This window comes from Episyrphus balteatus, chromosome 2, assembly GCF_945859705.1.
Source record: "Episyrphus balteatus chromosome 2, idEpiBalt1.1, whole genome shotgun sequence".
Lineage (NCBI taxonomy): Eukaryota > Metazoa > Arthropoda > Insecta > Diptera > Syrphidae > Episyrphus > Episyrphus balteatus.
The window spans coordinates 71,196,091-71,210,056 of NC_079135.1; the positions used below are offsets into that span (position 1 = coordinate 71,196,091).

At 38.8% G+C, this 13,966-nt stretch overlaps 1 protein-coding gene across 1 annotated transcript; it reads right to left on the minus strand.

Moving 5' to 3' along the window:
* Window positions 1–6,959: 6,959 nt before the first annotated feature.
* On the minus strand, window positions 6,960–11,312 carry LOC129909514 (uncharacterized). The gene is made up of 4 exons (XM_055986589.1): window positions 10,732–11,312; window positions 7,590–7,733; window positions 7,417–7,512; window positions 6,960–7,287 (listed from the first exon to the last, which is right to left on the minus strand). Exons 1-4 carry the CDS (start codon window positions 11,270–11,272, stop codon window positions 7,031–7,033), a joined length of 1,038 nt encoding a protein of 345 aa, XP_055842564.1. The 5' UTR covers window positions 11,273–11,312; the 3' UTR covers window positions 6,960–7,030.
* Between the last annotated feature and the right edge of the window lie 2,654 nt (window positions 11,313–13,966).

Below are 13,966 nucleotides of genomic sequence, written 5' to 3' on the forward strand. Positions count from 1 at the left end.
TGTCCCAAGCATGTCCTGAGCATGTCCCGAGCATGTCTCGAAGTTGTCCTGAGCATGTCCAGAGCATGTCCCGAAGATATCCCGAGCATATCCCGAGCATGTCCTGAGCATGTCCCAATATGTCCCGAGCATGTCCCAAAGATGTTCCAGCATGTCACAAGCAAAGATGTCCCGAGCATGTCCCGAAGATGTCCCGAGAATGTCCCGAGCATGTCCCAAGCATGTCCCGAGCATGTCCCGAAGATGTCCCGAACATGTCCCGAGCATGTCCCAAGCATGTCCCGAGCATGTCCCGAAGATGTCCCGAAGATGTCCCGAGCATGTCCCGAAGATGTCCCAAGCATGTCCCGAGCATGTCCCGAGCGTGTCTCGAGCATGTCCTGAGCATGTCCCGAGCATGTCCCGAGCATGTCCCAAAGATGTCCCGAGCATGTCCCAAGCATGTCCCGAACATGTCCCGAACATGTCCCGAGCATGTCCCGAAGATGTCCTGAGCATGTCCAGAGCATTACCCGAAGATGTCCCGAACATGTCCCGAGCATGTCTCGAAGATGTCCCGAAGATGTCTCGAGCATGTCCCGAGCATGTCCCGAAGATGTCCCAAGCATGTCCCGAGCATGTCCCGAGCGTGTCTCGAGCATTTCTCTGGCATGTCCCTAGCATGTTCCGAGCAAGTCCCAAACATGTCCCAAACATGTCCCGAGCATGTCCCGAGCATGTCCCGAGCATGTCCCGAGCATGTTCCGAACATGTCCCAAGCATGTCCCGAAGATGTCCCGAAGATGTCTTGAGCATGTCCAGAGCATGTGCCGAAAATGTCCCGAAGATGTCCCGAAGATGTCCCGAGCATGTACCGAGCATGTCCTGAGCATGTCCCGAGTATGTCCCAAGCATGTCCCGAAGATGTCCCGAGCATGTCCCGAACATGTCCCGAACATGTCCTGAAGATGTCCCGAAGATGTCCCGAGCATGTCCCGAGCATGTCCCGAAGATGTCCCGAAGATGTCCCGAGCATGTCCGGAGCATTTCCCGATCATGTCCCGAGCATGTCCCGATGATGACCCGAAGATGTCTCGAGCATGTCCCGAGCATGTCCCGAAGATGTCCCGAGCATGTCCCGAAAATGTCCCGAGCATTTCCCGAGCATGTCCCGAGCATGTTCCGAGCATGTCCCAAGCATGTCCCGAGCATGTCCCGAGCATGTCCCTAGCATGTCCCGAAGATGTCTTGAGCATGTCCAGAGCATGTGCAGAAAATGTCCCGAAGATGTCCCGAAGATGTCCCGAATATGTCCCGAGCATGTCCCGAAAATGTCCCGAGCATTTCCCGAGCATGTCCCGAGTATGTCCCGAGCATGTCCCAAGCATGTCCCGAAGATGTCCCGAAGATGTCCCGAGCATGTCCCGAACATGTCCCGAACATGTCCTGAAGATGTCCCGAGCATGTCCCGTGCATGTCCCGAAAATGTCCCGAGCATTTCCCGAGCATGTCCCGAGCATGTTCCGAGCATGTCCCAAGCATGTCCCGAGCATGTCCTAAGCATGTCCCGAGCATGTCCCGAAGATGTCTCGAGCATGTCCCGAGCATGTCCCGAAGATGTCCCAAGCATGTCCCGAGCATGTCCCGAGCGTGTCTCGAGCATTTCTCTAGAATGTCCCGAGCATGTCCCGAGGATGACTCGAAGATGTCCCGAAGATGTCCCGAAGATGTCCCGAGCATGTCCGGAGCATTTCCCGATCATGTCCCGAGCATGTCCCGAGGATGACTCGAAGATGTCCCGAGCATGTCCCGAAGATGTCCCGAGCATGTCCGGAGCATTTCCCGATCATGTCCCGAGCATGTCCCGATGATGACCCGAAGATGTCTCGAGCATGTCCCGAGCATGTCCCGAAGATGTCCCGAGCATGTCCCGAGCATTTCCCGAGCATGTCCCGAGCATGTTCCGAGCATGTCCCAAGCATGTCCCGAGCATGTCCTAAGCATGTCCCGAGCATGTCCCGAAGATGTCTCGAGCATGTCCCGAGCATGTCCCGAAGATGTCCCAAGCATGTCCCGAGCATGTCCCGAGCGTGTCTCGAGCATTTCTCTAGAATGTCCCGAGCATGTCCCGAGGATGACTCGAAGATGTCCCGAAGATGTCCCGAAGATGTCCCGAGCATGTCCCGAGCATGTCCCGAAGATCTCCCGAAGATGTCCCGAGCATGTCCCGAGCATGTCCCGAGCATGTCCCTAACATGTCCCGAGCATGTCCCTAGCATGTCCAGAGTATGTCCCGAGCATGTCCCAAGCATGTCACGAGCAAGTCCCGAAGATGTCCCAAGCATGTCCTGAGCATGTCCCGAGCATGTCTCGAAGATGTCCTGAGCATGTCCAGAGCATGTCCCGAAGATATCCCGAGCATATCCCGAGCATGTCCTGAGCATGTCCTGAGCATGTCCCAATATGTCCCGAGCATGTCCCAAAGATGTTCCGAGCATGTCACAAGCAAAGATGTCCCGAGCATGTCCCGAAGATGTCCCGAGCATGTCCCGAGCATGTCCGGAGCATGTCCCGAGTATGTCCCGAGCATGTCCCAAGCATGTCCCGAAGATGTCCCGAACATGTCCCGAGCATGTCCCGAACATGTCCCGAACATGTCCCGAGCATGTCCCGAGCATGTCCCGAGCATGTCCCGAGCATGTCCCGAGCATGTCCCGAGCATGTCCCGAAGATGTCCCGAGCATGTCCGGAGCATTTCCCGAGCATGTCCCGAGCATGTCCCGAAGATGTCCCGAAGATGTCTCGAGCATGTCCCGAGCATGTCCCGAAGATGTCCCGAGCATGTCCCGAGCATGTCCCGAGCATGTCCCGAGCATGTTCCGAGCATGTCCCAAACATGTCCCGAGCATGTCCCGAGCATGTCCCGAGCATGTTCCGAGCATGTCCCAAGCATGTCCCGAGCATGTCCCGAAGATGTCTTGAGCATGTCCAGAGCATGTGCCGAAAATGTCCCGAAGATGTCCCGAGCATGTCCTGAGCATGTCCCGAGTATGTCCCGAGCATGTCCCAAGCATGTCCCGAAGATGTCCCGAAGATGTCCCGAGCATGTCCTGAACATGTCCCGAACATGTCCTGAAGATGTCCCGAAGATGTCCCGAGCATGTCCCGAGCATGTCCCGAAGATGTCCCGAGCATGTCCGGAGCATTTCCCGATCATGTCCCGAGCATGTCCCGAGCATGTCCCGATGATGACCCGAAGATGTCTCGAGCATATCCCCAGCATGTCCTAAAGATGTCCCGAGCATGTCCCGAAAATGTCCCGAGCATTTCCCGAGCATGTCCCGAGCATGTTCCGAGCATGTCCCAAGCATGTCCCGAGCATGTCCCGAGCATGTCCCTAGCATGTTCCGAGCATGTCCTAAGCATGTCCCGAGCATGTCCCGAAGATGTCTCGAGCATGTCCCGAGCTTGTCCCGAAGATGTCCCAAGCATGTCCCGAGCATGTCCCGAGCGTGTCTCGAGCATTTCTCTAGCATGTCCCGAGCATGTCCCGAGGATGATTCGAAGATGTCCCGAAGATGTCTCGAGCATGTCCCGAGCATGTCCCAAGCATGTCCCGAGCATGTCCCGAAGATCTCCCGAAGATGTCCCGAGCATGTCCCGAGCATGTCCCGAGCATGTCCCGAGCATGTCCCGAGCATGTCCTGAGCATGTCCCGAGCATGTCCCGAGTATGTCCCAAGCATGTCCCAAGCATGTCACGAGCAAGCTCCGAAGATGTCCCAAGCATGTCCTGAGCATGTCCCGAGCATGTCTCGAAGTTGTCCTGAGCATGTCCAGAGCATGTCCCGAAGATATCCCGAGCATATCCCGAGCATGTCCTGAGCATGTCCCAATATGTCCCGAGCATGTCCCAAAGATGTTCCAGCATGTCACAAGCAAAGATGTCCCGAGCATGTCCCGAAGATGTCCCGAGAATGTCCCGAGCATGTCCCAAGCATGTCCCGAGCATGTCCCGAAGATGTCCCGAACATGTCCCGAGCATGTCCCAAGCATGTCCCGAGCATGTCCCGAAGATGTCCCGAAGATGTCCCGAGCATGTCCCGAAGATGTCCCAAGCATGTCCCGAGCATGTCCCGAGCGTGTCTCGAGCATGTCCTGAGCATGTCCCGAGCATGTCCCGAGCATGTCCCAAAGATGTCCCGAGCATGTCCCAAGCATGTCCCGAACATGTCCCGAACATGTCCCGAGCATGTCCCGAAGATGTCCTGAGCATGTCCAGAGCATTACCCGAAGATGTCCCGAACATGTCCCGAGCATGTCTCGAAGATGTCCCGAAGATGTCTCGAGCATGTCCCGAGCATGTCCCGAAGATGTCCCAAGCATGTCCCGAGCATGTCCCGAGCGTGTCTCGAGCATTTCTCTGGCATGTCCCTAGCATGTTCCGAGCAAGTCCCAAACATGTCCCAAACGTGTTCCGAACGTGTCTTTTCCAAAAATTCTCAGTTGATTCAATTATGCCTGTAGTAAAAACTTATATTTTTGCCAAAAATTTCAAAAACTTTTAAAAGGTAGGTAGAAAGTCAAAAACTTAGATTTAGATCCACTGGTAACTACACCAGAAACTATTTCCAAAATTTCATTAGAATTCTAATTTTATTTCTTTTCAGAATTCTAATTTTACTGGAGTATATTTGTGTATCGAAAGTTTTTAATTTTCAAGTTCAAATGGCCTTACTTGTTTTTTCCAATATGCCTTGATCAGGTGCATTAATTGTAACTTTTTTCTTAAATTGTGTACTTACTACCTTAACAATTAAGTAGTGTCGAGTGTGGAACTGGACCTTAATTGGAATTAGTTGGCCTTGAAACCTTGAATTGAGGAAGTTAAAAATTTTCTTTTATTTTACTGACTTTCCTTTCATGCTGCATTTCCTCTCAATATTTTTTGCTTTATCTTTCTTATATTCCTTACCAATGAGATTTTTTATGACTAAAGCGTTGTCTTAAATATTTTGTCCAGGTTATTGAATTGCTTCGTTTGTGACAAAACTTGTTTTGTAAACGCACTTTATTTATAATTCCATTTTTTTTTATTTAAGCATCACGACTTCGATATCAAGAACAGTTTCAGCTTTGAGTATCTGCTGTCCAATTACACACAAGACAGGTCAGAAATTTAAGATATGATCGGAATGTGGAATTGGAAATGTGCGCTACATTGGTAGTTGATACTTGAACGAGCCAAAATAAGAGAAAAGACATCATCCAGTGTACGAAGACTACAACGAGTGTTGTTGTATGTTGTTCAAAGATATATAGAGAGAACATCATGGACCGGTCTTAACCGATAACCGGTGGTAGTTACTGACTGAACTGACGATAAAGAATTTATTGTTATTATTCCCATGTCCTCTCCTATACGCTCTTTGATGGTGCCATCTTCGTGTGACTGTTCACGATCTTACTATTAGCACAACGCCGCGGGAGTTAATGTTCACGAAGCAATGTGAAGATATACCTGCAAATATAAGATACTCGAAGAGTCAAGTTCTTTTGGGGAAAATGAAAATGTACACTGTACATGCGTACAGTGGCGTGCAGTTTAAATTTATAAAAAAAATTCTTAATGGTTCCATTATTAATTATACCAAGTAAAAGCTAAAATATTACCGACAACTGTCAACTATAATGCTTTTAAATGTAAGGATCATGCTGCAAACCACCACAATAAACGGTTCTTTAACAATTCTGGGTTCTTGATTAGCGTATTTGCACAAAAGAAAATAAAAATTATGCAAAATTAAATAAGGCCCCAAATTGTTTTTAAAATAAAATGAAATTTAGTACCAAAATTAGTGTTCGGGTCTTATTTCGTTGGAGACTTATTTTAATATGAAACACTATGCCCAAAAAAAAAAAAAAAATGAAATAAGGTACCAAAAATGAAATAACACCCCATAGTTTGAGAAATTTTGTTGTAGTTGTTTCGTGTGTATTTTGTTGCTCCTTACTTCTTGGGGCCTTACTTCGCGAGGCCAAATTATCCGTCCAGCAAGATGTTAAATGTAGAGATCTTAACTAGACAAGCAAGGGATCGCTGGTTCAACATCGATGGTGAATAATATGTTTTTTGTGTATTCAATAAAGTCTTCGAATTGTTCAAATCAGTTCATTATAAACAATTGGTCATATCTCAGGCATTAATGAACTGATTTGAAAAATTCAATGACTTTATTGTCTGGCTAGATTTCAACTTTAATATTTATTCATTTTGTTTAAAATTACACTTACCGATTTTGAGATAGTTCCTTTTGTTCCTTTTCAAGAATTTGCAAAAACTAACATTGCAGCTAGATTTCTCATGCCCTAAAACATATAAAAAAAACTCCCATATTGCGTTGATCTTAAAATTTATACTCAAAGCGGGTATAACGTTTAAGCTGAGTAAGGTAATACTTTATTTTTTTCAATTAACTCCAAAAATATGGGTCATATAGAAAAATTTATTAAGATAAAAGTTATAGAAAATAAAATTTTCTACAAGTTTTAACAATATAATTTTCGTCAAAAATCAAAAATGGCCGAGTTATTCACTAAAACTTGTTTTTCCTTAAATCCAAGATGGCGGCTTTTCTTTAAGCTCGATTTTCTCGAAAAAACTGCTTTTGAGCTGTTAGTGATACCCTCTACCGTCCTATGAAAAAAATTGCAGGATCTAAAATTTTTTTTTTGAGTTTTTTTTGTGCATTTCATTTACAATACTATCAGCATTGTATTTTTAAGGCTTTGGAGTTGAGGTCACTTGAAATTTAAAATTGAATCATTGTATTTTTTACCACACTTTGTATGGTATGGTATCCGCTATGCTCTGACCGCTTACCAATTAGATACTTAAACTAAGCAAACATAATATTTATTCGCGCAATTTATTTTTAAAACTTTGATTTTAACCAATAAAACTCAAACCATTTTGGAGAATCTTTTTTTTCGTTTATTATTACATAAATAATGTTAAATTAAAAATAATAATAAATTATTATTATAGTATGTCATTGATTTTGTACTACATTATTTTTATTTTGTTTAATATTTTCAAGTTCAGCTTCAGTCAATTTTATTTTCAGCAATAGATGTTGTCTCTCTAGTTCTTGGATTTTTCCTTTATGTTCGAATTCTTGTTCAAGTATTTTAGTTTGTGCAAGTTCTTTTTCAATTTCTTGCTGGACCAGTTGTTTTTGTAAATTCACAACTTCCAATTTTGCCTCAGCTAACTTATCATCGGCTAACTTTCGTTTCTTCAACTTATCTGTTAAGTGTAAAATATTAATTCATAAGAGGTAAGGAAATCAAAGCAGTAAAGTAAGCTTTTTTCAATTATCACAGTGTTTATTTTGATAAAAAATTACCAATGATTGTAGAATAATAAAACACTTACTTTTACAAAAAACTGGATGTTCTTTTTGTTTCACCGACGAAGTACTTTCAATTACTGGATCTATTACTTTTGTTGCAGCTTCAGTCTCACAATTATCTTGAACAATAAATTATATATAATTATATAATTCACATAAAAGTGAATTTTTAAAGAGTATAAGTTATTGTACTTACATGGAACATATTCTGATTGATTTTGAAATGGTTTTTCTTCAACTTCTTCAAACTGAACATCATTATTTTCAAGATGGTAGTCTTCGGCAGGATTATCTTCATTACTATCAATTGAAGGTAGTCCAAGAGAAAAGTTCTTTACATCTGAAAGAAAGATTTAAGGAAATTATACGAATGCTCAAAGTTACTTCAATTCAATCGGCGGGTTTTTGCGGGTAGGGGTTTCTCTACCTCTAAAAGTCTAAGTATATAATGAAAATGATGTATGGAATCAAGAAAGATATATAACATAGATGCTTTATCATAATTGTCTTTACTAATTTTCTGTGGGAAAGTAATGTCTTTTTAACCCGCCATTGGTGACGCAAATTTGACTTCGATAAATGGTGCCACCGGCCGGTCTCGCAGTCCGGGTTTTTCAACTGAAGATTTTTTGGAACGTGTCACTAAAAGTTCATGTTCTTAAATATATGCTCCTTTAACTATATAACAACGATATTAAGTCAACGTGCAATCAAAATAACAAATTTTTAATACTACATTTTTTAAAATTAAGTAAAAAGTAAAAAAATAAAATATTTATTAACGAAAATTACGCTTTTTTGTCCCTCGACATTAAGAACTTTAATAAACTAACAAATTGGTATTTTGGAGTAGGTATTCGATTTTTTAGGCCCATTTGCTCCATGTAAAATCCTTAATTATTTTTTTCCATGAACGGTGATGCACGGTCTCATGGACCGGGATAGCAAATAATTTATACAAATTGTGCTCATTTCAAAGTTTTGACGTCAAGTGATAGTGGGGGCGTGCAATGCGGCAGCTACTTTAAACGGCAACAAAAGAACAATAAATATTAGTAAAGTTATTCGCAATTTTTAGCACACCCGGTCTCACAGACCAGTGCGTCACAATTGGTGGGTTAAAAGAGAGGGATTCCATTAAGGGGCTAGGTAAAAAGTGACTTTTTAGCAGAATTTTTTTAATACAAAAATACCTTTTCAATGACATATGACTCATCGTTATTGGTCTCAGGGCCAAAATTACCATTGTCCTTTATGAGAGCCTTTAAGACTCAAAACCAAAAAAATTACGCGCCGTTGCACAGTGTGTCGTCCCCTTATGATAAATCACTTTTTTTTTTGTTAAAAATTAATATTTTTGCTATTAAAATATAATTTAGAAGTGTCAACTCATATGAAAACATATTTATCTTAGAAAATAACCCAGGTTATGTATTCAAAATAAGCTCCGAAACATGAGTACTTCGGAAATCGAAAATATTTTGAGGAATTTATGGGAATCTTTGAGAGTGTATATTTCATGTTTGGTAATTGTTGGAAAAATTTTATTAATGTTATTTTGTTTATTTGAGTGTTGTTGTAAAACGTATAACAAAAAAAAATAAATTTATAAAATTATGTATGAGTTATTAAAATTTCTTTGATAAATGGCCAAAAAAAAAAAATTTAATTTTTAAACTTAATTTAAAAAAAAAAACATATAAAATCATATCGATAATTTTTTTATATTATTTTGCCTTAGGCCTATACTTAATATTGGCAAAGTTTGGTCTACTTCTGTTTGCGATTACCAGAGATAATCACATTTATGTGCTACGAGTCAAGTACTCAAAATAATTCATTTTTTGAGAAACATCTTCAAGGGGATCACAAAAATGAAAAAATCGATGTTTTTAATAATTTTTAGCCATACACAAGTAACAAAAAGCTGTTCATGTAATTAAAAATATTTTAAATATTGTTTTCAACAAAAAAAAAATTATATTTTTCTGCATACTAAATTTTTAATATAATTACTTGACCCGGCCAAATATTATAGCGTATTTACCAACCTCGCCGATATAAGAATTTACGAAAATGCAAATAAAACGTTATTTCAAAATTTCAAAGCGATTGACAAAAAACTATTCGAGATTTGCTATGAAACGCAAATAAACATACGATTTTTTTGTATAGAGAAGATAAACAAAACAAGTTGACTTCAACTTAAGATTTCTCAAAGTAGAAAAAAGATATTGAAAAGATTTAAACGGACTTTAAAAGAAAACATTTAGTTCTTTTAGAAACTGTCACAAATTTATTTAAAATAAATCACCACGTTCAAGAACATAACCTCAAAAACTGTTAAACAACGACATTTCAGATTTTCTAACGTGATATGATATAATTTTTCTGACTTCGGATTCGAGTTCAGCACACCAAAAACCTTACGAAAAGTATATTTTTGTTTATATATAAAAAAAAATTAATTTTGCTCACAAGTGGCTTCTTCAATAAATGTTAATTTCATAAATTATACTAAAAAAAAAAGTAATAGGTTGTTTAATTTGTTAATTTGTAATTTTTTTTTCTATTCCTGCCATAAAAACACAAAAAAAGATATTCAAACTCCAAAAACTTAGCTGCAAGTATTTATGATAAACTTTTGTATGGGCTCGACACACTGTGCGTTGCAATAAAAATATTTTAAAACAAGTAAAAGTTTATGTTAAGTTAACAATGTTCCTCACAATGTTAATTTATTTTTACATTTACTCGTGTGTTTTAAGATATTTCCAAACAAAAAATCGTTTAAAATAATTTTGTCCAGCTTTTGAAGCTAAATGCTCCTATGTGCACTAAGGAGCGTTGTTTCTAACAAAGGGTTCCCAACAAAATATTAGTTTAAATTAATAAAATATGAAACAAAAAAATAACAAAAATATAAACAAAAGATATGAATTAATCATTATACTTTATTGTTTTTAACATATTTGCATTTTTTTTCCTCGGCTAAAAACGCATATTTATACTTGTCTTGGAGTAATTTATTCCACAAATCGACTCTGTTTCAATACTGCATGCCAAATCTGGTAGTATTACGATCTACGATGTAAAATAACTTAGTTCTTGTGTAAAACTCTTTTAAACTCTTTCGTTAGCATTTTTTTTGCTCGGTATTTATTTTGAAAATCTGCGCAAATTGACTGATGAAAAACACAAAATTTTAAAATGATTTCAACCCCATACCAAATTACGAATTGTTCCAAACACAAGTCTTAATTTTTACATCAGATTTCTATGCTTCTTGATCTTCTTAAACAAGCAGGTATATTACCTATATCTGTTTCTGTACTCACCTTCGGGTTCATCAGATAGAAATTCTTCTAACTCCACTTGGTATCTTGAGTTACACTCAGACTCTATTATAGGACTTTCCTCAATCTTCTTTTTATATCCTCTATTATTTTGACAAAGCTCACATATGTTAATATAGGTTTCTATATCTTTACGTGTTATATTTTTGTATCGACTTCCTATTTCCCTCATCATACGATCTCTCCCGCCGTGACCAACTTTTATATGTGTACCGTGCAATACGTCAAACAACTCGCTATCACATACATATAAAAGTATGCTTTTTGGATCTTGAGCAGGAAAAAAGAGCTTCATTTTTTGGTCTACCAAAATCATATCGTATCGCCGTAATAACCAATAATCGCGAGCATTCTTTTTTCCTGTTGTTTTTGCTGTCATGACATCTTTTATCAATGCTTTGTAACGTGCATCTTTAATATAAACTGTATTCTTAGCACTTGTTGCCTTTCTAGACTCTTCTAAATCTTTGTAAAACCGATGTCTCATTAAATCGACACATGGATCTGATGAATACGAAGCCATTATGAACAACGGAGACGTTTGTACGCAAGGAAAATTTTTCGACACTAACATTATTCTGTGTACAACAAAAATAATTATGTACCTAAAGTTCTTCTCTGCTTAGCATGTGCAAAACGCACATAAAACTGTTTACAATATACAATACATTTGTGTAAAGAATAAGAAAACAAAGAGAGAAAATAATAATGTATACAATTTCACACATTGCCTGGGGAATTTTAGTTTTTTATACATTTACTAGGAAATCTATATAATGACACATTACCCATATAACTTTCCGGTGCCGAACTTGGAAATTTTGTCGCCAAAGGCAAATTGCAACTTTGCCGCCCCAAGTCAAATAAAAATTATGTGCTTCGACGAATATTACAAAATTTGATGCACACAATTTGCATTTAATTTTTTTTCAATGCAGAAAATTTTGTATTTGCAATAAATTTGTTTTTAATGCAAAATGTTTTTGTTTGCAATAAAAATTTTATTTTCAGTGTGAATATTTTTCAGTTGCAATAACATACCTAACAATTTTTTTTTACTTGCAATAAATATTTTGTTTTTAATGCAAATATTTTTCAGAAGCAATAAAAAATTTGTTTAAAAACAATTTTTTTTTAGTTGCAAAAATATTTTTTGTTTAAATATTAAATGCATTTTTTTTTCAATTGAAATTTTTACAACTCTTCATGTATTTCTGTCTTCACTGATTTACTTTTATGGCTCAAATGGTTGGGATTGACGATTGAGAAGCTCGCCCTAAAATGCAGATCAATGACAATGGTTCTCTCCAATGTCTTGAGGAGGAACGAAGGGAGACTTACAGGTCTGTAATCAGGTCTGTTTGGGTACTGCCTAAAACAGAAATATTTCAATTTTTGTCAAAAATAATGTACAAAACTACACAGTTCCAGAGTACCCAAACAGGAATTGAGAGGAATATTTCTGTTTTAAGCAGTACCCAAACATTTGCTGCAGAGTATTTCGGTCGTTATGTTTTAAAATAAAAACCACTATAACCTCTATCCATTTGAAAGGGACGTATATGCGCTTGGCACAACTTTAAAAGATTACTATGTAAACTATGTACAGAAGGTTAGAGAAATAATTTATAGGGTTTGAGCGAATTTATTGCCCGCATACTCTTCTGCTCTATGAAAAAGATATCTATTCTAACTCTGGTACTGACTGTAAAGCTTCTAAAGAGTTTGTCTGTGTATAACTTCAATCCTCAGGACTCCAGGAATGTACGTTTCCATAAAGAGTTCAAGTGTTTCTTGGCCCCATTTCGAACATGATTTATGGGGCTGTTAAATATTACGCGTTTTTGTAAGTCTGTTTTGGAACCAACAATTTCGACTCTTTTTCCGAACATAATCATTAGTAAACAACCAAAAAATCTGATCTTCAGATTATGTAGAAACAGTTCAATTTGTCCTTCACAAATTTGGTATCAGGAGACATGAACCTATATAAATCTTCGTTATAAGATTTTGGTAATACCTTTTAACAAAGAATAAGCTACCAACTCCTAGACTATAACGGTTGGTATAATTATTTATGTTGGAAAACTACTTTTATTTAATTATAAACTATGGAATTTTAAGAATAATCTTTTTACTCTCTTTCATTTGGTGTCAAAAACATGAAGTTAGAGCAATTCGGAATTTCGCACAGCCGCCAGTACCAAACAAATAAATAAAAAAAAAATTATCTCATAAACCGGGTGAAAACCAAAACAAACCTTTCAAGGACGCTCGCAATAGTTTTAAGGAACTGTTTTTTTTTTTTTTTTTTAAATCATACAAATCGTTTTCAAGGTTTGTTTTTGGTAACAACAGCCCTGTTCCATTGGAGGTGGTAGTTTACTAATGGTAGATCTAGTACTACAAATAACACACGATCTTCTACTCGAGGAGATACGAAAGTGTAGTTGTCGTAGTAGATTTCTACTCACGAGTAAACTACCACCTCCAATGGAACAGGGCTAACGTTGTGTTTAAAACTTCAAAACGAAAACTGTAAAAAGAAAGATAGAAAAAGGACAATATAAATAGATATACATATACATATGTATTCCGAAACTCATTAATTTTTATACATAATGTATGAATATGCAGTGTTGCCAGCAGGGGCGTACACTCCCTTGGGGCAAGCGGGGCGGCGCCCCGGGGCTCCCGAACGACCGCAGGGCCCCCACTTGTTGATGGATTACTTAATATTACTTTAGAAGCCCCAAAAAATATGACCTCGGGGCTCCAAAAATATTATATGAAGTGTCCCAAAAAATCATTTTTCAGGAACCCTGTTAGTTAAGAGGCAATCAAATATTAATTTGGGGGCCCCAAAATCTATTACTAAGGAAAGGAGCCCAAAAATATTCATCAAATTTTCTGATGGCATGACAAATAATATTATTTGAAGATCCTCAAAAGCTATTACTTCAGTGGTTCAAAACAATCAAATGGAAAATTAAATATCAATTCAGGGGCCCCAACATAAATACATCAGGGCCCAAAATAAAAATATTACGTTATTGGTGGCATTCCGAATATTGCCTATTAATTCTTGGCTCCAAAAAAATTATATTATATTTTAGGGGCCTCTAAGCACTTAATTTTGAATCCCCAAAATTAATTTTTCAGGGGCCCAAAAAAATAAACTATGTTTGATGATGGAAAATCAAATGTGTACATATTA